This window comes from Ochotona princeps, chromosome 6 (genome assembly GCF_030435755.1).
Source record: "Ochotona princeps isolate mOchPri1 chromosome 6, mOchPri1.hap1, whole genome shotgun sequence".
NCBI lineage: Eukaryota > Metazoa > Chordata > Mammalia > Lagomorpha > Ochotonidae > Ochotona > Ochotona princeps.
In genome coordinates, this window is record NC_080837.1 from 37,189,154 (window position 1) to 37,213,907 (window position 24,754).

The 24,754-nt window shown below is 42.7% G+C and overlaps 1 protein-coding gene across 1 annotated transcript in view; it reads left to right on the forward strand.

Annotated features, from left to right (window-relative positions):
* INO80 (INO80 complex ATPase subunit) overlaps nt 1-24,754 on the forward strand; it is a 125,309-nt gene that overhangs the window by 71,150 nt on the left and 29,405 nt on the right. The window contains exons 26-28 of the mRNA XM_058666057.1: nt 9,023-9,248; nt 13,578-13,705; nt 20,411-20,505. Coding sequence (XP_058522040.1) covers nt 9,023-9,248; nt 13,578-13,705; nt 20,411-20,505 — 449 coding nt within the window. The remainder of the gene's footprint in view (nt 1-9,022; nt 9,249-13,577; nt 13,706-20,410; nt 20,506-24,754) is intronic.

Sequence of the window (24,754 nt, forward strand, 5' to 3'; positions counted from 1 at the left end):
GGAACTGCCGGGATTAGAACCGACGCCCATATGGGATCCCGGTGCGTTCAAGGCGAGGACTTTAGCCACTAGGCCACGCCGCTGGGGTTTTTGAAGGTTTTCATAATCGAGGTCAGGATGTGGCACAGGGAAACCTAAAACCTTAGCATCAAGAAATTTCTGGGTCTGGTTATTCTTGACTTTCATAAGCCACCTGGACTGTGGTTCACTATTCTGTCCATCTGAAAAATAGCTATCGGCTTGTAGTTGCCATTCAGCAGTTGTAACTATTATTTGCAGAATGGGGATAGTTTAAATTGCAATTTCAATGTTGAGCATCTGTCTGGATCCTTCCTAACACCCTGTTTATCAAAGCAGAACACTCCTGCAGTTGCCTACAAGCAGAGCAGCAAAGGCTCCCATTGGCACACTAGGATTGTTTACTTTGCATCCTTGTTTTGTTTTACATCGCTATACTCCCACCCCTTCCTCATGCTTGTTGATTAAAGCCAGACAAAAGCTCTCTGTTGCATCCTTTAAGAAGTGTGTGAAAGGAGAAGCAGAGTAGAGGTTTGGCCAGACCCTGGGGTTAGAGCAAAGAACTAATTTGTCTTTCTAGCTGTCATTTCCCTTCTGCTTTAAGCAATAGCTCATGGTTTGCCAGGGAACTTGAAGAAGCTTACTTTTTTTCCCCCTGGTGTTTTTGTTAACTTGTATCCTTATGTTACTAGACTTACCAAAAGATAGCATGTGGCAGGGGCTCCAAAGAAAGATGTTGAATAAAAATGAGGTTCCATTGTCTCCTACCTTCCAGAGATTTCTTTTAGCTGATGTTATGCCTTATGAAAACTGGTTTGTAGTGGCTGTCTCAAAGGTGTTTGTGTTTTGTTTGCATCCTGTCCTTACTAAGGCTTCTTGGTCTTAGAAGTGCAAGTTGATACAGGGAAATGAACTTTTATCTAGGAAGCATCTAAAGCCAAGTGCTTCTTTAGAAGGTAACCTTGAGGTTTCAGAGTTGCATGGTTGGTTTCATTTTTAATATGCCTGGTGTACACTGAGAGTCCTAACAAGTGAAAGTTTAGTTTTCTGAAAGAGACTGTTAAGACCTTATTTATTTCCATTTTCCCCGTGTCTAACGAAGCTGATAAAAAGTGAACTAGCTTGGCCTGTAATTTTATTTGTGGACCTAAACATTTCTTTCTTTGTTACTACGCAAGAGTTCTGAACATCTCTGTAGCAAAGACTGCTTAAGAAAAGCTCCATGTAAAACAAAACAAAACAAAACAAAAAAGCTCCATGTACGCAACACTTGTGCACATCTGCTATTGCTTGTCCTTAGCATTGTTTTCAGAGGGGCAGTGAGCCTCTGCTCCCGTGCCTCGTACAGCTATTTCCTTAGCAAACGTGGGTACCATTGGAGGAAGACGATAGTATCTGTAAACACGTGGTGGTAAGCCGGGAACTGGAGAAATAATTTATCTTTATTTTTTTTTCAAGATTTATAATATTTTTATTGGAAAGGCAGATATATAGAAAAAGAGACTGCTGGTTTGTTCCCCAACTAACCACAATGGCCAGAGCTGAACTGATCTAAAGACAGGAGTTTTTCTGGGTCTCCCACTCAGGTGCAGGGTCCCAAGGCTTTGGGCCATCCTCTGCTGCTTTCCTAGGGCACAAGATGGGAGCTGGATGGGAAGTAGAGTAACCAGGACATGAACTGATGCCCATATGGGATCCTGGCAGTTGCAAGGGGAGAATGTAACCACTAGATCATTGCACCAGTTCTGAAAGAGTTTATCTTGTGACTGACAGGCTGGTCCTCAGCACTTTCATTTCTTACTTAGCCCATCTCCTTCCATAAAATGTGTAAAACATGAGAATGAATGTTATTACACCATTAGTAGATGGATAGGAAGAAAATTAATTCTGTTTGAATATTTCTTCACACACAACTCTCACCTTTCTTTTCTGTCTGGTGTGTGAATAAGGCTGTTTTCCCTGACAAACCTTCGTTGTTGTTTGATTTCCAAACAGGCTGTTGCGGGGAGAGAAATGGTGATTTATCTTGAAACCTTAGCCTCTGATCTTGAGTTCACACAAATTAGTTTCCCTGGCACATGCTGTGAAAGCTGTAGGGTCAGGTTAGGAAGAACCATGGTGCTCAGGAATTTCACTGCTTTCTCAGTGCCTGAATGCTGGCACCCTGTATATGTCTTCTGAAAACTAGATGGACATTAAGGTCTGTGTGCTATCCACACCATCCCGCTTCCAGTTTGGCCAAACCAACTAAATTCCCCTACAGATTCTGTGCTGACCAGCATTTTGAGATGATGATGGAGAGAGAGAGAAAATATCTGACTTTCCAATTGTTTAAAAAAGTAAAGAACAGAAAAAGCTTTATTTTTATTTAAAAGGCAGGTTTACAGAGAGAAGGCGAGCCAGGGAAAAAGATCTTCTGTCCGCTGGTTCAATCCTGAAGTGGTTGCGACAGCCAGAGCTGATCCGATCCAAAACCTGCAGCCAGGGGTTTCTTCTGGGTCTCCAGCGTGGATGCAGGATCCCAAGACTTTGGGCCATCCTCTACTACTATTGCAGGTGGAGCTGGGTAGAAAGTAAAGTAGCCAGGATACAAACTGATGCTCATATGGCATCCTGGTACATACAAGGCAAAGATTTAGCCACTGAGCCATTGTGCTTGGCCCTGGAGTCTTTTTGTGTTTTGAGAGCACTATTATTGGTTGTTGTGTGAGGAATAAGAACAGTGGGAAAGTAACCTCAGAAGAAGCAGTTCAGGTTGTACAGGGGTCAAACTTTGCCAAAGATGGCATAGTGTTCCCCAGTACTTGGGTTCCCCCACCCCTTTGGGTATCATGACAAACAGGCCACTGAGAATGTAATGGAGCAGGTGAGGTGAATGCTGCTACTGCCTGATGCTCACTTAAAGATGAGACTTTTTCTGGTGGGTGAGTGAATAAAACTGGTTGGCATCACAGTTATCAGCACCATGTTGTGGCTCTATAAAGAGGCTACTTTGCTACAGGATTTTCCCCAAATCAGCTGCTGTATTAAAGCAACCCTGTTCTGGACTGTTGGGGAAGGAAGTAAAACTGTGAGAAGATGGCCTGGCTGATGCTGAAAAGTTTGCAGAAATCCACCCTTACAAGGACATTGCACAGAAGTAGAAGAGTCCACAGAAAGAGAAGCAGCTGCCCCAGCTCCCAAGAAGAGATGAATGAATGGGAGCAGGCACTGGTTGCAGAACCTAAAGCAAAGGATCCCTTTATTCACCTATCCAAGAATACCTTTGTGTTGGGTGGATGTGAGCACAAGTACTCTGACATAGATACTCCCAGTGGGGGGCTGTGTTTTGGGGGGCACTTTGACCAGGATGGCTGGTCCCTGTGGTTTGCTGAGTAACGTTTGAAGACCTAACACAGACCCTCATGAGTTTAACCCTTATAACTTGACTGTTCCAGTGGTTGGATAAGCTGAGGGAGAATGCATTTGCCTGTATCATCCTCTTTGGAACCACCAATAGCAGCTTCATTTGTGGAATCTTGGTCTTCTGAGGCCAAGAGCTTGCCTGACTGCTGAGTCCAGATGGGTAGATATACTATATGCTGTATACATGGAAGAAATGATCCTGGAAAAAAGAAACCCAAACATTGGTTTGAGAATACTGTGCCTCAGAGGGAGCCTTCTAGCATGTGGTCATAGCCTTCAGTCAGTGCAAGGTCTTCAAGCAGATGTCTCCTGCTGTCACCTAGCTGCCTGTACCTGCATTTGAGATCGGGGATCTTTTTTTTTTTTTTTTTAACTATTATTATTTTATGATACATTCCCAAAGGTTTGGAGATTTCCCTTCTCCCCTTCCCAGAAATTCTCCTCCCACCCCCACTGATTTCCCCTATATTAATACAGTAGTATAGCTCTTCATAAACAGTAACAAATCCGTCTAGATTGCGGGCATGTACGATGGTAGACAGTCCAGCATCGAGATGGGGATCTTAAAGAATACTAACCATTAGGTGGGAAAAGAGAATTACAGGGACTGTTTTATCATTAGAGGACCCTGATAAACTAATTCCCTAGAAGTTCATATTACTGAAAGTCTGAGGCGTTTGGAGCAGTTGTGCTTCTTCAGCTGGAACAGGAACAGGCATGTTCCCAGGAAGGATGCACAGAGCACTTGTGGCAGCCCCTGAGGGTCCTGAGGTCTAGAAGCTTAGTGAAGCAAGAAAGGGGTTAGTTCAAGTGGGACTAGCAGGAAGATGCATTGCCATTTGTCCCGGTGCCCTGAGCAGTCATGAAGGCCTTTGGGGGTTGACAGAGTGGTTGGACGCTGTGGAAGATGGGAGCTGACTTTGAAAACTGGGATTTATTTTAAGTATAAACAGTCTTTTTTTGCCCTCTTTGGAACCTCATGACACTGCTTACGTACTTGCAACATAACCTTCTGGCCAAAACAGCTTATCAAAACAGTAAAAGCTATTTCACCAAGAACTGTGTCTCACAAACTTCCCAATAACTCAGCCCCGGACTTAGAAAAAAATGGAAAGATAGTAAAGGTTTATAGCCAGAGAAAGTTACTGTACATTTAAATTGCCAATGCCTAGAAATGAGTCCCAGGAAAAGCTGTGGGCTTGTTACTGATTTCCATGTATTTCTTCAGACTGATTGCTAGCTGCTGCATAGAGGGTTTTGTTGTTGTTGTTTTAATATGGGCTGAAAGTCTTTACAAACAATTTTGATATAAATTCTGTCTTTCAAAGCCATTGTCTTGAGTGTAGAATTGGTCAATGTCAGTACCTCATGAGAAGCACCAAGTAAGCTTCACTTGTCCAAGAGTACCCACGCATTCTGTGGTACAGGCCGAGCATCTTCAGCTTTTTTATGAAAGCATGGTTGCTGTTGCTTGCGAAGTTCATGGTCTCATTTCATACATGGTAGATCTCTGCTCTGGCTTAGAATTTCTGAGGTAATGTCAGGAGAAAACGTGGCGAGACCCAATTTTTATCTCTTGGTTTGTATTTGCATCTTAAATTATTTAAAATTAAAGAGGGAGAGTGGTGATATTGTGGCCCAGTGTTTTAAGACTCCACCTGCAATGTTATTATCTTGTGTGACCATGCATTCAAGTTAGTTGCTCCGACAGAGAAAAATGCCCCAAGTTCTTGGGCCTATGCAATCACATGGGAGATCTGGAAAGAGTTCCAGCCTCTGGCTTCAGCCTGACCAGTATAGCCATTTGGGAAGTGAACCAGTGGATAGATTATCTATATCTCTGTCTCTCTCTTTCTCTCTCTCTCTCTCTCTCTCTCTCTCTCTCTCTCTCTCTCTCTCTCTCTCTCTCTCTGTGTGTGTGTGTGTGTGTGTGTGTGTGTGTGTGTAATTCTGCCTTTCAAATAGTTGGGTCTTAAAAATAGGGCCTGATGTGATTGCTAAGTGGCTAAATCCTTGCCTTGTGAATGCCAGGATCCCATATAGGCACCAGCTCATGTCCTGGCTGCTCCACTTCCCGTCCAGCTCTCTGCTTTATGGCCTGGGAAGGCAATAGAAAATGACCCAGGCCCGGTGTGGTAACCAAGCAGCTAAAGTCCTCACCTTCTATGCACTGGTATCCCATATGAATGCCAGTTCTAATACCAGTGACCCATCCAGTTCCCTGCTTGTGGCCTGGGAAAGCAGTTCAGGACAGCCCAAAGCCTTGGGACCCTGCACCCACGTGGGAGATCCAGATGGAGCGATGGAGCTTCTGGCTCCTGGCTTCGGGTTGGCTCAGCTCCGGCAGTTTTGGCCACTTAGGGAGTGAATAAATAGACGGAAGATCTTCCTCTCTCTGTATCTGACTTTCCAATTAAAAAAAATAATAAGTAAGAAAAAAAAAAAAGATGACCCAAAGCATGGGATCCTGTACCTGCATGGGAGACCTAGAAGAAGCTCCTGACTCCTGGCCTCACTCCCAACTACTGCAACCAATTAGGGAGTAAACCAACAGATGAAAGATCTCTGATTCATTCATTCTCATTCTCTCTCTCTCTCTCTGTCTCTCTCTCTCTCTCTCTCTCCCCCCTCCAATTCTGCTTTTCAGATTTAAAAAATAATAATTGAAAAAAAAGCAAAAATATAAAATTTCTTTGTCTGCTTGAGAGGCAAAAATGGGAAGGGAAGGGTGAGCCAGGACCTGGAAGCACAGTCCTTGTCTTGCACGTTTCTGATCCAAGTTTCTTGAGCCATCACAACTGATTCAGTATTCGCATGAAGCTGGAATAGGTATCAAGCCTAGGCTACTCTTATGTGGGAACAAAGACATCTTGATTTCTAAGCTAAACGAACACCTGCCACTAATTTGGAAACATGGAAATTCCTTTTGAAAGATGTGAAAGTAAGCGCACCTAGAACTCTGCTGAGCCATTGGTGGCGGGTTTTGAAAGTCCACGTCCTGTGCTGTCACCCTCTGTAGTTTTACATCTGGACGATAGATGGCACTGCTCCCTTGCAAATTTAGTTCGGTTCCATCTGCAAGCCTGAGTGTGTTCTCTAGTTATTGGGAAATGATACTCTTTCTCTTTCTCTTAGTACTCTCTGCTTTTTCAAAGTGGCACCTGCAACCCCTTGGTTGGTAGGTGGCTGTTTATGTGCTTCAAGGCAGTATTTTCACGGGTTGGCTTAGTGAAGCTTATTAGAAACCAAAATGTAGGGGACAAAAATTTAGCCTGTTTAAGATGATAGACACTCAGCATATGATTCAGAACACCTAGGTTTCACACCTGGCTCTGGTCCTACCTTCAGCTGATAATTCAGAACTGGTGAGGCATGGATGATGGCTCAAATGTTTAGGTTCCTAACACCCATATGAGAGGCCTGTATTGAGTTCCTGGCTGTAAGCTTTGGCAGCCAGATTGGGCATTTGGTGGGGGTGAACCAGTGAATAAGAGTGTTTTCTCTCCTTCTCAAACAAATATGTCGGAATTAAAAACAACAGTAACAGAAAACCACCAAGATCTATTGACACCTTCTTTGGAACTTCTAGATCAGTGTCTGTTATTGTTTTATCCATTCCCAGAGAGGTACTTAGACATCTCAAAACTTGGCAGCCAGAACTGGTTTGGTAGCCTACCAGCTAAAGTCCTGGCCTTGCACGCACTGCAAGGATCCCATATGGACACCAGTTCTAATCCCGGATATTCCACTTCCTATGCAGCTCCCTTCTTGTAGTCTGGGAAAGCAGTCGAGCATGGCTCAGAAACTTGGGACAGGGAAACCGCATGGGAGACCCAGAATAGGTTCCTGGCTCTCAGTTCCAGCCGTTGCAGCCACTTAGGGAGCGAACCAATGTACAGACAGATCTTTCTCTTTGTATCTCCTTCTCTGTGTATGTGCCTTTCTAATAAAATAAATAACTAGATTGACTGCTTTCCTAGACTACAAGTAAGGAGCTGGATGGGAAGCCAAGCTGCCATGACGCAAACTGGCTCCCAGCTAGGATCCTGGCGCATAAAAGGTGAGAACTTTAGCCACTAGGTTACCACACCAGGTCCAATAATCTAAAATCTAAAAATTTAAAAATAAATAAATAAATAAAAAGCCTTGACAACCATTGATGTAAAGACAGATTGGTGCGAAACAGAAGTCGGTAGTGAGGTACAGATTTTTAAGTGCCTGATTTCTGAGAAGAAGTGAAAATATGTAGGTACAGTCAGTGTTTTATAGTCTCATCTTTACTGTACTGCCTCCCTATATCCGGTTTCTCCGGTACATCTTTAAGTCCAAGTTGCTGAAAAATGTATTGCTTATAATAGGCTTTTAGCATTTCTTTTTAAAGATTTATTTATTTTTTTATTGCAAAGTCAAATATACAGAGAGGAGGAGAGACAGAGAGGGAGATCTTCTGTCCGATGATTCACTCCCCAAGTGAGCCGCAACGGCCAGTGCTGCACCAATCCAAAGCCAGGAACCAGAAACCTCTTCCAGGTCTCCCACGCGGGTGCAGGGTCCCAAGGCTTTGGACCATCCTCAACTGCTTTCCCAGGCCACAAGCAGGGAGCTGGATGGGAAGTGGAGCTGCTGGGATTAGAACCGGCACCCATATGGGATCCTGGCGCATTCAAGGTGAAGACTTTAGCCGCTAGGCCACACCGCGGGGCCCGGCTTTTAGCATTTTTAACAATATGGGCTTGGCAATTACCCTAGCCCCATATTGTGAGAAAGAAATTAGCCTGTCATTTTTAATTGTTCTTTTATCAGATGACTCCATATCTATCTCAGTAGCATTGCTTGTTAGAGTGGCGATAGTCCCAGAAAACTGAGAAAGGCTAAAACCTGTACATTAATAGAATTCTTCTACTTTGGGAAAGGAGTATCTTTGTGTTGCTTTGCCCTCATGGTGAGATAAGAATTTGTGCATAGCCTCAGCCCTAGTCAGGAAATGAATCTGCTATTCTCCGCCAGTTGCGTCTCTCTCATCCTGGTCCTTCCCATTCCCCGTTCCCGTTTATAGCATGAAAGAAAACCTGTCTTATCATCCATTAGGTTTGTCAGTCAGCAGCATGATGAGGAACAAGGGGAAAATATTGATAAGCCCAAGAACCGTGCAACAGAAGCATTAAAGATAACATCAGATATGCTGTGCCAGTATGCTTTAGTTCTTTCATGCTGACTAACTAGCTCCAGCTCCTTCTCTGTCATCACACTTGGCTCTCACTAACAGAAGAGCAGTGCCCAGCACTGAGGGGAGGCAGCAGTTGCTAGGACATTGGCATGTACGCGTGCACACATGCATGCAGTAGAACTACTGATGGCATCCTGCTTTAGTAAATACTCTAGCTGTCTCTGGATCTTGAGTTGTGTACAAGCTTGTGCTGTATGAGGTTGGCCTTTTACCTATAAATTGGTCACAAGGGACAGCTTAGTTCATCAGAACCAGGGTATTTAATACCACTAACCTAAAAATTAACTTCTCAGTTTGATTTCCAAGTTGAGGTTCCAAAAGGTTTTAATGTGGAAAATGTGCAAGAGCCATCTCATGTGACTCTCAATACAGGTCACCGCAGTGCCCTTGGATTCTTACTGCAATGACCGAAGTGCGGAATACGAGCGGCGAGTTTTGAAGGAAGGAGGCAGTCTGGCTGCCAAGCAGTGTTTGTTGAATGGGGCCCCTGAACTGGCTGCTGACTGGCTAAATCGACGATCCCAGTTCTTCCCGGAGCCAGCCGGAGGACTCTTAAGCATTAGGCCTCAGAATGGCTGGTCTTTCATAAGGATTCCAGGTGAGTTCCCCATTCTCTCAGAATGTACTCCCAACTTTGGCAAGGGAACTCATAGGTGAAAATACCTATCAATTTGTGATTTTTTTTGTGGTGATATAAGTGTTTTTACGTTTGTGCTTAAACATTTTCCTTTGACGGTTAAAAAAGGAAGCTTTTTTCTAAAAAAAATTTATTTGTTTAAGTTAGAGATAGTTTGGTAGTTTGGTCGGAAAGGGTCCTGGATGACTGATTACAGCTGTCTTGTGCCATTGCCAATGAAATGAATGAGAATGTCGTCATTCACAGAAAGCCTAGTTTTAATTTCATAAACAGTGTCCTGTACGAAGCACTAGAGATCTGAATGATAAGAGGAAAAACAGTGCTTTGTGCCAGAACACTAATAGATTCCCAGACCCCATTGGGTCAAGGTTGGTTTTAAAAGATATGCTGGGTTTGCATATTTGATTCAATAGGATTATTTTTAAGGAAATTGAACATGGAAAGTACATACTTTCCTATTGTTTATTACACCTGCTAGCGCATTAGAGTGGTAGCTTAGAGCTACCATTAGTTCTGGCTGTCTAGATTTTTCTCATGTCTTGATTATATGTATCTTATTGGCTGAACAGTTAACTGAATATATATATTTGTATCTCTCTATATATATATGTATATATACGTATATATATCTATATATATATATATATATCAGTAATGAAAGACAACTGGATTTCGGGGTTAAATGCTTGTTTTTTCTACCAGTGTTAACTTTACAAGGGTCAGGAGGTTTTGTGTTAGGTTATTAGCAGCTTAGGGAGTCCCTTGAATTAGAAGGTGCCTTTTTGAAAACAGTTACAGTATATACCTTTGTTACTGCTTTAGTATACAGAAAAGCAAAGGATAAAGGTATATTGTTTGAAAATCGGGAGAAGAATCTAAAGGATAAAGTTGGCTGGTCTGGAAACCACACAATCCCAGGTGAATGGTAAGCAAAAGTACTGGAAGAAGTTAGATAGATAGCACCTATTTCTTCTTCCTCCTGTCTTTATTCTGGTTCCTATGTTCCCAGTACAGGAGTTAGAAGGCTTATTGCTGGCGCTGTGGGAATCTCTTGTGGCTTTTCCTGTTCTTTGAAAGAAAAATGGACCTTGTTTAAATAGCAGGAAGTGTCTGAGTTCTTTTTGCATCGATAAAAAGCACCAGCCTCACTGGCTGTTTACTGTGAGAACCAACCAGCTCCTCTCTGACCCCATTGTGCTCTGTAGACTGGCTGGGGCAGGGCAGTGGGGTACGGGAGTCACTGGAACCTGTATTTTATCTCTTTCCTCTATACTTTTTCATTTTCTGCTTCCTTGGGAGGGGTTGGTTCCATTTACATTCTTCAGAATGTAAAACCAAAATCCCCTGGGCTTTAGAATCTCTATTGCTTCTCCATGTTTTTGCTCCTGTCTTTGCAAAAGGGAGAAAAATTATTTAATCTGTTAATTTAATTGTAATTGCCATTGCTGCTACCTTCTTTTTGTTGTTTCTGACTAGGATATATTCTGTGGACAGTAAGAATCTGTACCAAGTGAAAATACCATAAGAATATACTGTAGAATCCAATCACAGGAAAGATTAGGAGAGAACAGCTCTCAGCATTTGCTGAGCTCCTATTCAAAGAAGGACTTGGGCACTGTTTGACGTGACAGGATCAGCTTGATTTCTAGGGAATTGTGTTCCTCCCGGCTCTGGCCCCTTTTTACTAACAAGCGGTACTCTTTGTCCAATACACCTTCAGTAGCTTCCAAAAATTGTAATGTGAGTGCCAGGCTAGAAGACAACAATCTGGACAGAGAGACAAACCTGGTAGTTGCCCTTAGCACAGTGAGTGGGGAACAAACAGGGTGGGGCAGACGCCAAAGGCTGCTTGCCTCTGTCGAGCATGCGCACCAGGCATTCAGAAATAGTGCTCATTGCTGAAGGCAGTTTCCTTCTCTCAGCTTTGCCTTCAGAGTAATCTTTTTGTTTTTTTAAAGATTTATTTATTTTTATTGCAAAGTCAGATATACAGAGAGGAGGAGAGACAGAGAGGAAGATCTTCCGTCCGATGATTTACTCCCCAAGTGAGCCGCAACGGCCGGTGCTGCGCCAATCCGAAGCCGGGAACCAGGAACCTCTTCGGGTCTTCCACTTGGGTGCAGGGTCCCAAAGCTTTGGGCCGTCCTCAACTGCTTTCCCAGGCCACAAGCAGGGAGCTGGATGGCAAGTGGAGCTGCTGGGATTAGAACCGGCACCCATATGGGATCCTGGCGCGTTCAAGGCGAGGACTTTAGCTGCTAGGCCACGCTGCTAGGCCACGCCGCCGGGCCCTTCAGAATAATCTTAAGACACCTAACTCATCCACTTCCACCTCTCGCACCAACACAGTGACAAGCTGACAACTAGTTCCATTTCTGCCTCCTTTGGGCATGTTAGAGTTCCCAAGGATGCACGTCTTTCTAATCCTAGTGTCTTATTTTGGTTAGCAAAGTAAAATAGTTGTTGAAAGTAGGAATGTGTGATAACCATTGAATCATGATTTTTAAATAAATCAAAATTCAGGCACAAAACAGATTTATATATGTTTTAGTACTTGTGCTCACAGAGTACATCTAACTGGAGAGAATAGATAAGCCAGCTGCCAAACCTGATGAGCATAGCTTGCCTACTCTCTGTTGTTGCTGAAAAATATTTAGTTTTTTTTTTTTTCACTTTCCTGTGCTTTGCATGAAAATAAAAAGAAATAGAACAACTGAAGCTGATTGATAGCTCTGTGGAACAGGTTTAGAAGCTGTAGAAATCTGGAGGCCCCAGGCAGTGCAATGAAAATAGAAGGGTAATTGTGACAAGAGAACCTGAAAGTTGTTATGAGAGCCTGGCTGCCTGATTAGACTTATACAGGCCTCCTTCTCTGGTGCCAGGGAGAGGGCTTAGCAGTTGTTTCTGTCCCAGCTGCAGTCATGTGATTGTGTTGGTAAGGAGACCAACAAAAAGAAGAGCATTTCAATAATCTAAACAGGACCAAACAAAGAGGCTGAACAAAGGTGTGCGCCACCGCATCAGGGAGGGGTGGTGGAAGGAACGCCGGGGCCTGGCAGCGTTCCGAAGGTGGGAGAAGGCAGGCTGCGGTGCCGACGAGTAAACATCCAGGACCTGAGGCTTTGTAGCAAAACAACGAGTGATGATTTGTTATGGTGCTGTCAGCACATCCGTTCTCCTTGGGTTTATACAAGAATTGTGCACTTGGCAAGTAGTGGTGAGGGCAGAGAAATGACGGTTGAGAACTTTTGGATTACTCTCAACAGTCCGCCTTTCTAGTTCTCAGGGAAACCTATGGATTATAACAGGAAAACCAAACAATGTGTTTTCCTAACAGTTTTCTCATCCTTTCAACTGTTAGTTGTCTGTGTGATATCTCTGTATGGTGTCTCTCCCTTTCTGGGTTCCTCAGCCCTTTCTACACAGACTGTTCCTGACCTCTTCAGCTACATCTCTTCCCTCTTAATGGGAGCAATTGTTCAGGGCCTGTTTATGGACCAGTCTGCAAACAGGAAACTCTCCTTCCTGAAATATGATGGGAATTGAATGATACTGAATGGATAAGATGAAATTTTGTGAGTTAAATGGTCTTTAAACATCTCTGGCTGAAATGCTTTGCTTATGGGAAGAGGAAAGAGAAAACCTAAGTTAGTGAGTAACACAACTTCATTTCACAGAAACGGCAAGAAACGTCAAGGAGCCCTGGTGGTATCTTTATTGAATTACAACTTGGGCTTATGACCTTGACCAAACAAACTATTTGAAATTACCGAAGAAAGCTCTGGTGTAAAATATAGGGGAAAAAGGTTAAGGGGTGTGTTTTATTTCCGTTTCTTGGTATTTATGTTTCTTCAAAAGGCAGGCACAGCCCTTATTTCTGTCCATGTTCATACTTTCAGGACAGAAACATTAAACCCACAACTGGCAGAAACAGATATAACTAGACATAGGATGGACATCCCTACTATTGCCCCACCACCAAAAAAAAAAAAATCATTGTTAACCGAGATGCAGCCTCACTGAGATTGCTACCTGCACCTGGTGGGGCAGGGAGGCTTTCCCTGCCCTCACAGCAGGTGTCAGAGTAGGCCCGCCTCCCATTAGGATCCATCTTCCTAGAGCACTCCTGTGGTTAGGCTTTCATTTTTCCTCTGGAGCACTTTTCTGCTGTCATGATGACAGGTGTCCTGGGTGTAGTAATTTTGGGCCGCATACAGCTTTGCAGTGAGTGATTGTGTTGCTTCAATTAAAACAGTTTCCTCCCACCCCCACCCCTTTTCTTCTCCCCAGGCAAGGAGAGCCTCATCACTGACAGTGGAAAGCTGTATGCCCTTGATGTCCTCCTGACTCGGCTGAAGTCTCAAGGACATAGGGTCCTTATCTACTCCCAGATGACCAGGATGATAGACCTGCTGGAGGTAGGAGAAGGATCCTTTGGGATCTAGAACACCTTGGCATTTAACTTGTAGGAATCAGGTGTCCGTGACAAATGTCAGTCCTGTTTAATGGGAATCTCCCAAAAAACCCTTTTTGTGATTTTACAGTCTTCGCAGCTGGAAAATATGCCAAGGATTTAATTCTCACCTTCCCATTACCAGTGGAATAGAACATTACTTACACCCCACGTTTAACTAGGAATTTTGAAAGGTCCACTGAAATTGTACAAGGGAAACAGAATCTATGATTAGCTTTGTGTGTTAAAAACCAAAGAGCAGGAATTCAGTCTGACTTAATATAATCATTCTCTACATATTACAATCACTGGGAAAGTTTAAAACATACTAATGGGTGGGCCCGGCGGCGTGACCTAGCGGCTAAAGTCCTCGCCTTAAACGCCCCGGGATCCCATATGGGCGCTGGTTCTAATCCCGGCAGCTCCACTTCCCATCCAGCTCCCTGCTTGTGGCCTGGGAAAGCAGTTGAGGATGGCCCAATGCCTTGGGACCCTGCACCCGCGTGGGAGACGGGGCGGGAAGGGGGGGTTCCTGGTTCCCGGCTTTGGATTGGCGCAGCACCAGCCGTTGCAGCTCACTTGGGGAGTGAATCATTGGACAGAGGATCTTCCTCTCTGTTTCTCCTCCTCTCTGTATATCTTTGTAATAAAATAAATAAATCTTTAAAAAAAAAAAAACATACTAATGGGTGTGGGGAGTGGCTGGCATTGTGATGCAGCAAATTTGAGTATTGGCCTGTGATGCTGGCATCACATATTGGAGCATTAGTTCAAGCACCATCTGCTCCCTTTTGATCCACCTCCGTGGTGTACTTTGCCTGGGAATGGCAGAGGATGACTGAAGTACTTGGGCCCTGTCACCCATGTGGGAAACCTAGATTGGGTTGTCAGGTTCCTGACCCAGCTTTGACTTGCTCTTACTGTTAAAGTCATCAAGCCATCTGGGAAGTAAAACAACAAATGGAAGATCTTCATTCCTCCATTGCCTTTCAATTAAGTAAACATACCTTAAATAAAACAAAACAAAAATGATATCTGCCTCCATCTCTACGAATTGTTGGTAAATTTGGAATGAGGCCTGGATATCAGGCTACATAAAACCTTCTGATAAAAATTAAAAAAATAAAAAAAAAACCTTCTGAGATATTCTGATATGCAAAAAGGATGATAACCAATGGATTTAGTGGTGACAGATTTCCATGAGCTGTCTTACTGTTTCCATAGCTGTCTTACTGTTTAGGACAGGTTTTGTTTCTTTAATTACTTCTATGTTGAGATTTTCTGTACTTGTCTTAGAGTCTTATTATTTGAGGAAGAGCAAGTCATGGACATAGAAACAGGAGGATAAAATAAGAACATATAATCAGAGACTGCTAAGATGTGTCTGTAAGAAAAACGTCCAGAGGCTAGTTTTTTTCTTGAATTCTTATATGTAAGGCTTTGTTTTCTAGTCCTACTACTTTGCAGAGTAGCAGTATTTGGTTTTGACGTCTTGAATATTGTCAATAGGACAAACTTTCTGACCTATATTTTTGTATGTCATCTACTTGTAAATACTTACAACTAACTTATTTACCGCTGAACAGGTGGTTAAGCTCATGGAAATCTTAACTACATTGAAGGTGCTAAAAGCAGTAATCCAAAATAAAAGTACTATCTGTACCTCTCATGATAATGCCGACAGCCAAAATCATATGGCTAACTTTTCATATATGTATATATATACACACATTTATCTTGTTAGAAAGTTACAAAGTATAGGTTAATTGGTAATTCTTGCTGCTAATTACGGGTTTCCCATGTGGGTGCAAGGTTCCAAGACTTTGGGCTGTCCTCAGCTGCTTTCCCAGGCCACAGGCAGGGAGCTGGGTGGGAATCATGACTGTCAGGACACGAACCAGCATAAGGATTTTAGCTGCTATGCTACCGCTTCAGGCCCATTGCCAGTTATTTTAGGCAAAGTAGTAGGCTAAGGATTTCATAAGAGTAGTAAAGGTCTTTACCAGGGCTGTATCAGCATTTTATAATCCTTTAAGTTGATTCTTCCGGGAAATTCCAAGGGAATTAGTGAATAACAAAAAAAAATAAGTTAATTCTGGTAGGTGCAGGTAGTTGTAGATGGTTAAAAATTGATATAGCCTTGCCTTTTAGTCCATTCTGTGCTCATTAAAAGTTACTAAAACAAGTAAAATTGTGGTATTTTAAAGAGTTGTGTTCAGAATGAGTACCCTCAGCCCTCCTCACATGGTCGCTGCCTGTGCATATGCAATCCAGCATCTGTTTGGGTATGGACTTGGCGGTGGGTGGTCTTTGCAGCCAAGAATGTATGAGGCATAGAACTTCTCTAAGTGTAGTTGCATCTCTCTGTGGGATGTTCTAAATTAGGAACAAGCAAATTCCAAGCCTTAGTTTCATGATTACTGACATTCCTTCAGCATATGTTTAACATATAACTAGGAAGCTGGAGCCAGAAGATGTTACATCTGGCCATGTTTCAAAAACTAAAATGAAGCTGTTATGTAGCTCCCTTAACACTAGTATTTCTTGAAAATATTCTGTAAGTTCCATTTTTTTTATCTTACTCACTTAAATGAACCAAATTGTAATCCTCAAATAGAATTTGTCTTTCAAAGAGTATGTTTAGTCACTTTTATAATGGAGGTTTTCTGTGTAAACATGCAATTACAGCATGTTATTGCCTTAAAAACACTATCGTGTGTGTGTGAGCCCCAAGGACCCTGTTAGAGAAGTGTTCTTCTGCACAGGTGCTTTCTTTAGGTCCATGTGACCTTCACTTTCATAAAAACACCTTGGCCCTTGCCTTGCTTCTTTGTTGCCAAAATCTTAGTTATTTTTTTCTTTTCACAAGTATATTTTTTTCCTTTGATACAATGTACCCTGCATAAAGAGGAAAAGAGAAGCCTTTGATGGAATAGTTTTTTAAAAAATCCTCACAGAAGAGCATTGAGGTTGTGTTGTGTAGTTGTGCAGAGTCAGCATCTGTCATCCTACAGCCTTTTGATTTTGTTGTTGTTATTGTTGTTGTATGTCCTGTGCCTGGCTGTGTTTCTGTTTCTAGGGACTCAGCACAAGTAGAAGACATGATTTCTCATTCTGTGAAAAGAACTGGTTTTGGGTACTTAGTACTTGTGCAGTATTTTGTAAACTGATGGATAGCCACCTCCTTCTCTTGGGTAAAAATCTGGCTTTACTTTTATTTTTTTGTGTAATATCAGTTCTTTTTCCAAAGAGAACTCTTCATTCAGAAGTTTCATCCTTTCATGTGGCACAAAATAGGGTTTCTGGGTAGGGGATAAAAAGAGGAGACTGCTTAATTTCCAGCACCAGAAATTTTCATTTTGTCACAGACAAAAGTCAATGATGTGGGCCTGGTGCGGTGGCCTAGCAGCTAAAGTCCTGACCCTAAACCAGGGCCAGGATCGGGATCACATATGGGTGCCAGTTCTAATCCTGGCAACTCCACTTCCCATCCAGCTCCCTGCTTATGGCCTGGGAAAGCAGTAGAGGACAGTCCAAAGCCTTGGGCTCCTGCACCGCCTGGGAGACCTGGAAGAAGCTCCTGGCTTCAGATCGGCACACACCGGCTGTTGGGGTCACTTAGGGAATGAGTCACTGGATGGAAGATCTTCGTCTCTGTCTCTCCTCTCTCTGTATATCTGACTTTGAAATAAAAAATAAATCTTTTTTTTTTTTAAAGTTAAGGATGCAAGTGGAAGAGGAATGGCTTCATTCTAGATGTGCCGAGGTCCCCACAGGGTCTTGGATGTTGCAGCTGCTGTGGAAACTGATGTAACACAGCACAAGTGCAGTGAAGCTGTCTAGTTGAATGTCAGACAGATCTTTTCCTACCAGCGGTTTTACTTGTAGTTCCTTCCACTTCAGTATTGTCTGGTAGTTGGAGAGTTTTTTGTTTATTTAAAGGGTTTTTTGTTTGTTTGTTTGTTTGTTTGTTTGTTTTAATTGTAAAGGCAGATTTACAGAAAGACAGATCTTCCATCCACTGGTTCACTTCCCAAATGGCTGAAACAGTCAGAGCTGAGCCAGTCTGAAATGAGGAGCCACAAGCCCCACTCCAGGTGTCCTTTGTGGTTGCTTTGGGGCATCCTCCAGGGCTCTCCCAGGTCTCAAGCAGCCAGGACATGAACCAGAGCCCATATGGGGTACTGGTGCTTGCAGGCAGAAGATTATCTGATTGAGCCATTGCACTGGCCCCTGAGAGTTCTTAATTTATTACAAATGATTTATCTCTATTTCTTCTCTTTTGAAATTCATTCCTGTTGCATAAATCAACCAAGTCTATTGTTTAAGGAGATGAGTCTCAGCATTTTCTGTACAGCATTTTCTGTACAGTATGAAGGTATTTTGAAAAGGCTACTAGTTCTAGGTTAAGTACTGAAATCCAGACAAATGTTGAACTGTATCAATGTATGAAGATAGTACAGCTTTTTAAGATTTATTTATTTTTATTGGAAAGGCAGATATACAGAGAGGAGGAGAGACAGAGAGGGAAGATCTCCCCAAGCGGCCACAACGGTTGGATTTAAGCCAATCCGAAGCCAGGAGCTTCCTCAGGCTCTCCCACGTGGATGCAGGGTCCCAAGGCTTTCATCCTTGACTACTTTTGCAGCCCACAAGCAGGGAGCTGGATGGGATGCAGTGCCGCCAGCATTAGAACTGGTGACCATATGGTATCCCAGCTCATTCAAGGCAAGGACTGCTACGCTATTGAGCTGGGCCTGAAAAGGTTTATTTTAAAGGAAATATTACAGAGAGGGAAGAAGACACAGGGACCTGCCATACACTGGCTCACACCCTAAGTGTTCACATTGGCTGAAGCTGGGCCAGGCTGAAGCCACGAGCCCAGAATTCCATCCAGGCCTCCTGGGTAAGTGGCAGAGGCCTAATATCTGGGCCATGTTCTGCTGCTTTCCTAGGCTTCATGGAAAAGAGCTAACTTGAAAGTGGAGCAGTGGAGCCTTGAACCAACACTCAGGGTATGCTGTCACTGCAGGTTTGATAACTTGCTGCACCACAGTACTGATTCTCCCCATGCCATTTTTTTAATTTATAAGATATATATCACTATAACATTTGGATTATTATGATTACTTACGTCTGTCTTTTTTCTAACTAGCATGGAGTTTTAGAGACATCTCAGGATAGTATTAGTGAATAAAATTTAGGTTTCTTTTTTTCGCCTAGTCTGTGTGTACTGCTACACTGCAAGAATATATATGTTCCTGTTTAGTTTTTTTTTTTTTTTTTTTAATTTATTTTTATTACAAAGTCAGATACAAACAGAGAAGGAGAGACAGAGAGGAAGCTCCTCCGTCCGATGGTTCACTCCCCAAGCGACTGCAACAGCTGGAGCTGAGCCAATCTGAAGCCAGGAGCTTTTTCCAGGTCTCCCACACTGGTGCAGGGTCCGAAGGCTCTGGGCTGTCCTTGACTACTTTCCCAGGCCACAAGCAGGGAGCTGGATGGGAAGCGGGACCGCCAGTGTTAGAACCCGCATCCTTATGGGATCCCGGGGCATGCAAGGCTCCAGGCCCCCCTGTTTAGTTTTTAAAGCATTTTTTTTCATGTACATTTACTTGTCACTTTGAAGCCTTTTACTGCAATGGACTCAGAAAGTTCATTTGTTGCTGTCTGAAATCCACCCTTCCCCTGAGTAGGAGAGTTAAGGTTTAAAGTAATAGCAAGGGAAGATCTACTTCTGTTGCTTTTGTAACAGGCTGTCTGTAATCAAAGTTGATTTGGTTCTGGTCTAGGATTCATGCACCTGTTGTTATACTGACCTTAATAAATGAGATTGTGGGCCCGGCACGATACCATAATGCTTAAAGTCCTCACCTTGCACGCACCAGGATCCCATATGGGTGGTACAGGTTCTAATACCAGTGACCCCATTTCCCATCCAACTCCCTGCTTGTGGCCTGGGAAAGCAGTCGAGGACAGCCCAAAGCCTTGGGACCCTGCACCCGCATGGGAAACCCTGAAGAGCTCCTGGCTCCTGGCTTCGGATTGGTTCAGCCAATCCTGGCTTCGGATTGGTTGAAAGTTCCGTTTTTTAAAAGATAAAAACGTCTATTCAGGAAACTTATGTTGTATTGCAGTCTAAATCAGAGATGGTTTACTGTATGTAAGCTTTCTTGGTGGGGTAAGTGTTGTGAAATAGCTCCTTGAGAATCTGCCTGGGACACTGGCATCCCATTTGGACACCTATTTAAGTCCCAGCTACTCCACTTCTGGTTTAGCTCCCTGCACCCTTAGTGGGAGATCTGAAAGAGGCTCCTGGGCTTCGGCCTGGCACAGCCCCACCCAATTGGGATCATTTGAGTTGGTAACCAACAAATGGAAGATCTCTATATATGTGAAAATGTATATCCACGCTTGTGTGTAACTCTGCCTTTTTAGTACATAATCTGAAATTGAGGGTAGTTACAATCTCAGATTCCCACTGATGTTCTTACATTGAAAGTAGCTAAGGGAGAACTGTCTAGACTGTTGGGATTGTTCTCTCCCCATTTCATTCTGGGCGTAATGAATTGCCTCCAGTGTGGTGAGGTAGAAGGTAGGTAGATGCTTTTGAGAATTAGAATACAGCCATGTGCATCGAACTTAATGTCTTTCTATCCCTGATTGGCAGGAATATATGGTTTACAGAAAGCATACCTACATGAGGCTTGATGGCTCATCCAAGATCTCAGAGAGGCGAGACATGGTTGCTGACTTTCAGAACAGGTAATATTAATGCAAATTATAAAAATTCTTACTTCTTTCTCCTCTAGTTCTTGAAATGGTGAGGTTGGCTTTTTGTTTGGTGTTGTTTTTTGTGTTTTTATGTTTATAGCCATGTAATAGTTGCTACCATTTTAAGAGGTTGCTATATGCATATCATGGTTCAGATGTGTCAGAATGAATGAATACATGAAAATACTTGGCAATTTTCGTGTTAAAATCTACTTTCTTGCACTTTGGCACCTCTTCTGTAGACATTAGAGGAAACTGTTTCTGAACCTGAACAAAGAGCTCTGCTCAGTGGGTAATAGTTAGCCATCTCTGAGTATTGACTTAAAATGGGTTTTAGTTTACATCTGTGTTTGGGGAAAATGTCTGCTTTTTTCTTGCTTTCTTTCAGCATGTAACAGGGTAGTAGAATATGACAAACTGCTGTAATCAGCCTCTAGTTTGATGGTAGCTCCTGGCACAGTGCCTCTCCCACCTGCTAGTGAGCCTATGAAATTTCCAATGCTGTCTCCTGGGTGCTGCGGGCTTGCAGAACCATAATTATCCTGAGTGCTTGTTCTCATAGTAAGCAGGGTCTAATTACTATTCTCTCCAGGGAGAGAAAACCAAATGCTACTGCAACAGGTCTGTGGAACTCCACTGTTAGCATTCTTCCCTAGATCAGAAGCCACCTGCAATACCCCATCCCTTAGACTCCAGCTCTCTGCTAACCTTGCTAGAGAAGTAGAAAATATTCCATTCCTTAGTCCCCTGGAGACACATGGGTGATCAGAGTTCCAAGCTGTTGGCTTTAACCTGTCCCAGCCTGGCGTTGGTAGCCATCTGGGGAGCCAGCTAGCAAATGGAAGATGTCCCACTGTCTCGTTCTATGTAATGTTCCCTCTCAAATAAATAAATCTTTCTCCTTTTTTTTCAAGTGATAATCTAATTAAAATAATAGGTTTTCCAGTGAGGGAGGGAATCTATGGATGTAACTTATCTCTAAAATATTTTAATCAATTTACAAGGGTTATTTGGACAATCCTAGTATCAGAATAGGTTTGCAAAGTTTAAAGGAATGGTATTTTCACCATGAAATTGTACCTGTTTGCTTAGTAGAAATCTGACCATGTATATAACATGTACTAAGGATTCTAACTAGATCCTCCAGACCTTACAATGGAAAGATACCCAGAGAGCATTAAATTTATTTGGAGTTGGCATTATATCACTTCATATCAAATATTAATGAAAAGGAGAAACAAAATTGAAGTATACTGATCCCTACCTGCTTTACAGGCTATATGGTTAAGAAATATTCTGCAGTGCTGTGGCTTGTCAAGTTAAGCCTTTGCCTGTGACACCAGTTTGAGTTCCAGTTGTTCTGCTTCCTATCTGACTCCCTGTTTGGGGCCTGGGAAAGTAGCAGAGGATGGCCCAAGGCCTTGAGACCTTGTACTCACATGGGAGAGCAGAAAAAACTCATGGCCTTGAACCAGCCCAGTTCCAGCCATTACAACCATCTGGGGAGTGAACCAGTGGATGGAAGCTCAAACTCTCTGTGTCTCCTCTCTCTGTAACTTCCTTTCAAATATAAATGAGCAACAAAATATAAATAAATAAAACTTAAAAAAAATATTCTCTTGTATGGAAACTGAACTTGTGCCTTGTACTTACAAGCTGGCCCCTACAATTGAGGGCTAAATAATCAACTTATATGCTGAGTGGCTGCATTAGCGCCAAAAAAAAAAAAAAAAAAAACAGGTGTTTTTGAAAACAAAAAAGGATGCCCTGCCAAATATTTTCATTATTTTTAATGATAAGACATCAAAAGGGGAAAAAAATAGTTTCAGCTTGAAAGTCCTATGGTTCAAAGGTCAGTGAGAGTAAACAAGAACTCCTATAAAAAGCCATTTACATTCCCTTCATACGAGATTTATTTATGAGGGATCCTTCCAGGAAAATGTCTGACTGAGACTAAAGACTGTTTGGTCAGGATGTCCTGGCTGCACAGCAGTGAGACCATGTGACCCCGGCGTGATCCTGGAGGCAGCACTGTGCTCTGTAGTTCCCTGGCCTTGGCTTCCCTTCCTCCTGCCCTGTGACCTTGAGCCAGTGCACCCCCTTGCGCACCCTGGAAAGCATGAGAGAAGGTGACTGGCTACAGTGTGGGCTTTTCTTGAGAGCTTTGTTGCTTTTTCTTTATTTTTCATCCCTGCAGCCTTTCTCTTGCTGTAATCAGTTCATCCCAGGCACTGTTTTTGAGTGTTTGCTGTAGACGGACCTCAGTGTTCTCATACACGAACAAAACCTACATGTGTATTGGCTATTTGGTTTCGCAGGACCCCTCACACGCCACCCAGAAGCCTGGTCTTTAAAGCCTGTTCTGGCAGAACCTGAGTTGAGGATTGGTTCTCTGTCCCCTAGAGGGCCCCCAAACCACCATGTTGTCTTTGTTATCTTTGGAATGTTTCGCTCTTCTGTTTCATTTCCAAAATTTTGATTCATTTGATTAGTACTACATCTATGAAGTAGAAAGAAGCTCCTTAGCAGTTTGTAATCTATGTTTTTGTTTATAAATAATCAAGTGGTAAGGTAGAAAATCTCTATACTTTTCTGTGATTTTGGCCAAATAGTCATGTCCTTTATGAGAAGGCATCTTTTCACTACATAATTGACATACAAAAGAATCACTTTATAGCAAGTTTCAAGATTTTCCTCCTGATTTATTTTTCTTGTATTCTTTTTAATCATGTTTTGCTATGTGTACTCCGTATTTGTGACTTTTTTATAGAATATCTATCATTATTGCTATTATTATTATTGAGAAGTCATTTATAAATAAGAGACAGATAAAAAAAAATTTCCGTCCTCTGACTCACTGCCCAAGAGGCTACGACGGCCAGAGCTGTTCTGATCTGAAATGAGGACACATGGGCATGGAGCTGGATGGGAACTGGGGCTGCCAGAATACGAACTGGCCCCCTTTTGGAACGTTCTGATTTATGCTGTATGGTTGGATAAAAAAGACTACCTTGTAAATCTAGTTAACTATGATGCGTTAAATTTCATGATGAAAGTTAAGGATAGGGCCCGGCACGGTAGTCTAGTGGCTAAAGTCCTCGCCTTGCACATGCTGGGATCCCATCCCATATGGGTGCTGGTTCGTGTCCTGGCAGCCCTGCTGCTCATCCAGCTCCCTGCTGTGGCCTGGGAAAGCAGTCAAGGATGGCCCAAAGCCGTGGAACCCTGCACCTGCTTGGGAAACCTGGAAGAAACTCCTAATTCCTAGTTTAGCATTAACTCAGCTCCAACTGAGTGAAGAGTGAATCAGTGAACAGAAGATCTTCCTCTCTGTCTCCTCGCTGTATATCTGCCTTTCCAATAAAAAAAAAAATAAATCTTTTATAAATTAAAAAAAAAAAATCAAGGGTAAACCAGAATTTGTTGGTAGTACATTTTGGAATCGTGACTTACAAGAGGCCTCTAGACATTCTGTTATTCAGACCTGCTTCTAGGAAAGTTATGTTTAATTGACTGCAAATAATTGGCAGTTTTCCAGTTGAGTGATTCATAAAGATGTTCATTTCACAATTGTTCCTTTACTGATAGTAACATTTCATGTTGCTACATCATCAGTTAGTCACCTCAGCAGTATTCATAGCATCCTGGTTTTACAGTCCAGGAAACAGTGGTCAGGTGACTTTAAAGAAAGAATAGCCTAAAGGAATAAGAGCATCCTGATGACTATGTGTTTCAGAGTTTTATTTTTTAATTATTGAAACCCACACACTAAAATTCATCTAAAGCTTTATGCTTTATGACCTTTGATGCATTCGGTTTTTTGTTTTTTTTTTTTTTAACTTACAAGCAGATGCCTTAGCATACATAGTAGGTTACACCTCCTCCTGGGGCACCAGCATCCCTATGAGCATCTACTCATGTTCCAGCTGCTCCACTTCCAGGACATCTGCCTTCCAGTGGACTTGGAAAAGCACTGGAGGAAACAGAGCCCAAATGCTTGGGACCAGACCCTGTACCCCTATGGGAGACCTGGAAGAAGCTTCCTAGTTCCTGGCTTTGGATCAGCTCAGCTCTAGCCATTTTTGGCCATTTAGGAAATAAACCAACAGATAGAGGATCTCTTTTTCTATCTCTCTTCTCTCTGTTGTAGCTATGCCTTTCAAATAAAAGTAAATAGATCTTTTTAAAAAGTGTTTATGCTGACTTTGCATGTGATGGCTTTCCTATTTCATGAAACTAG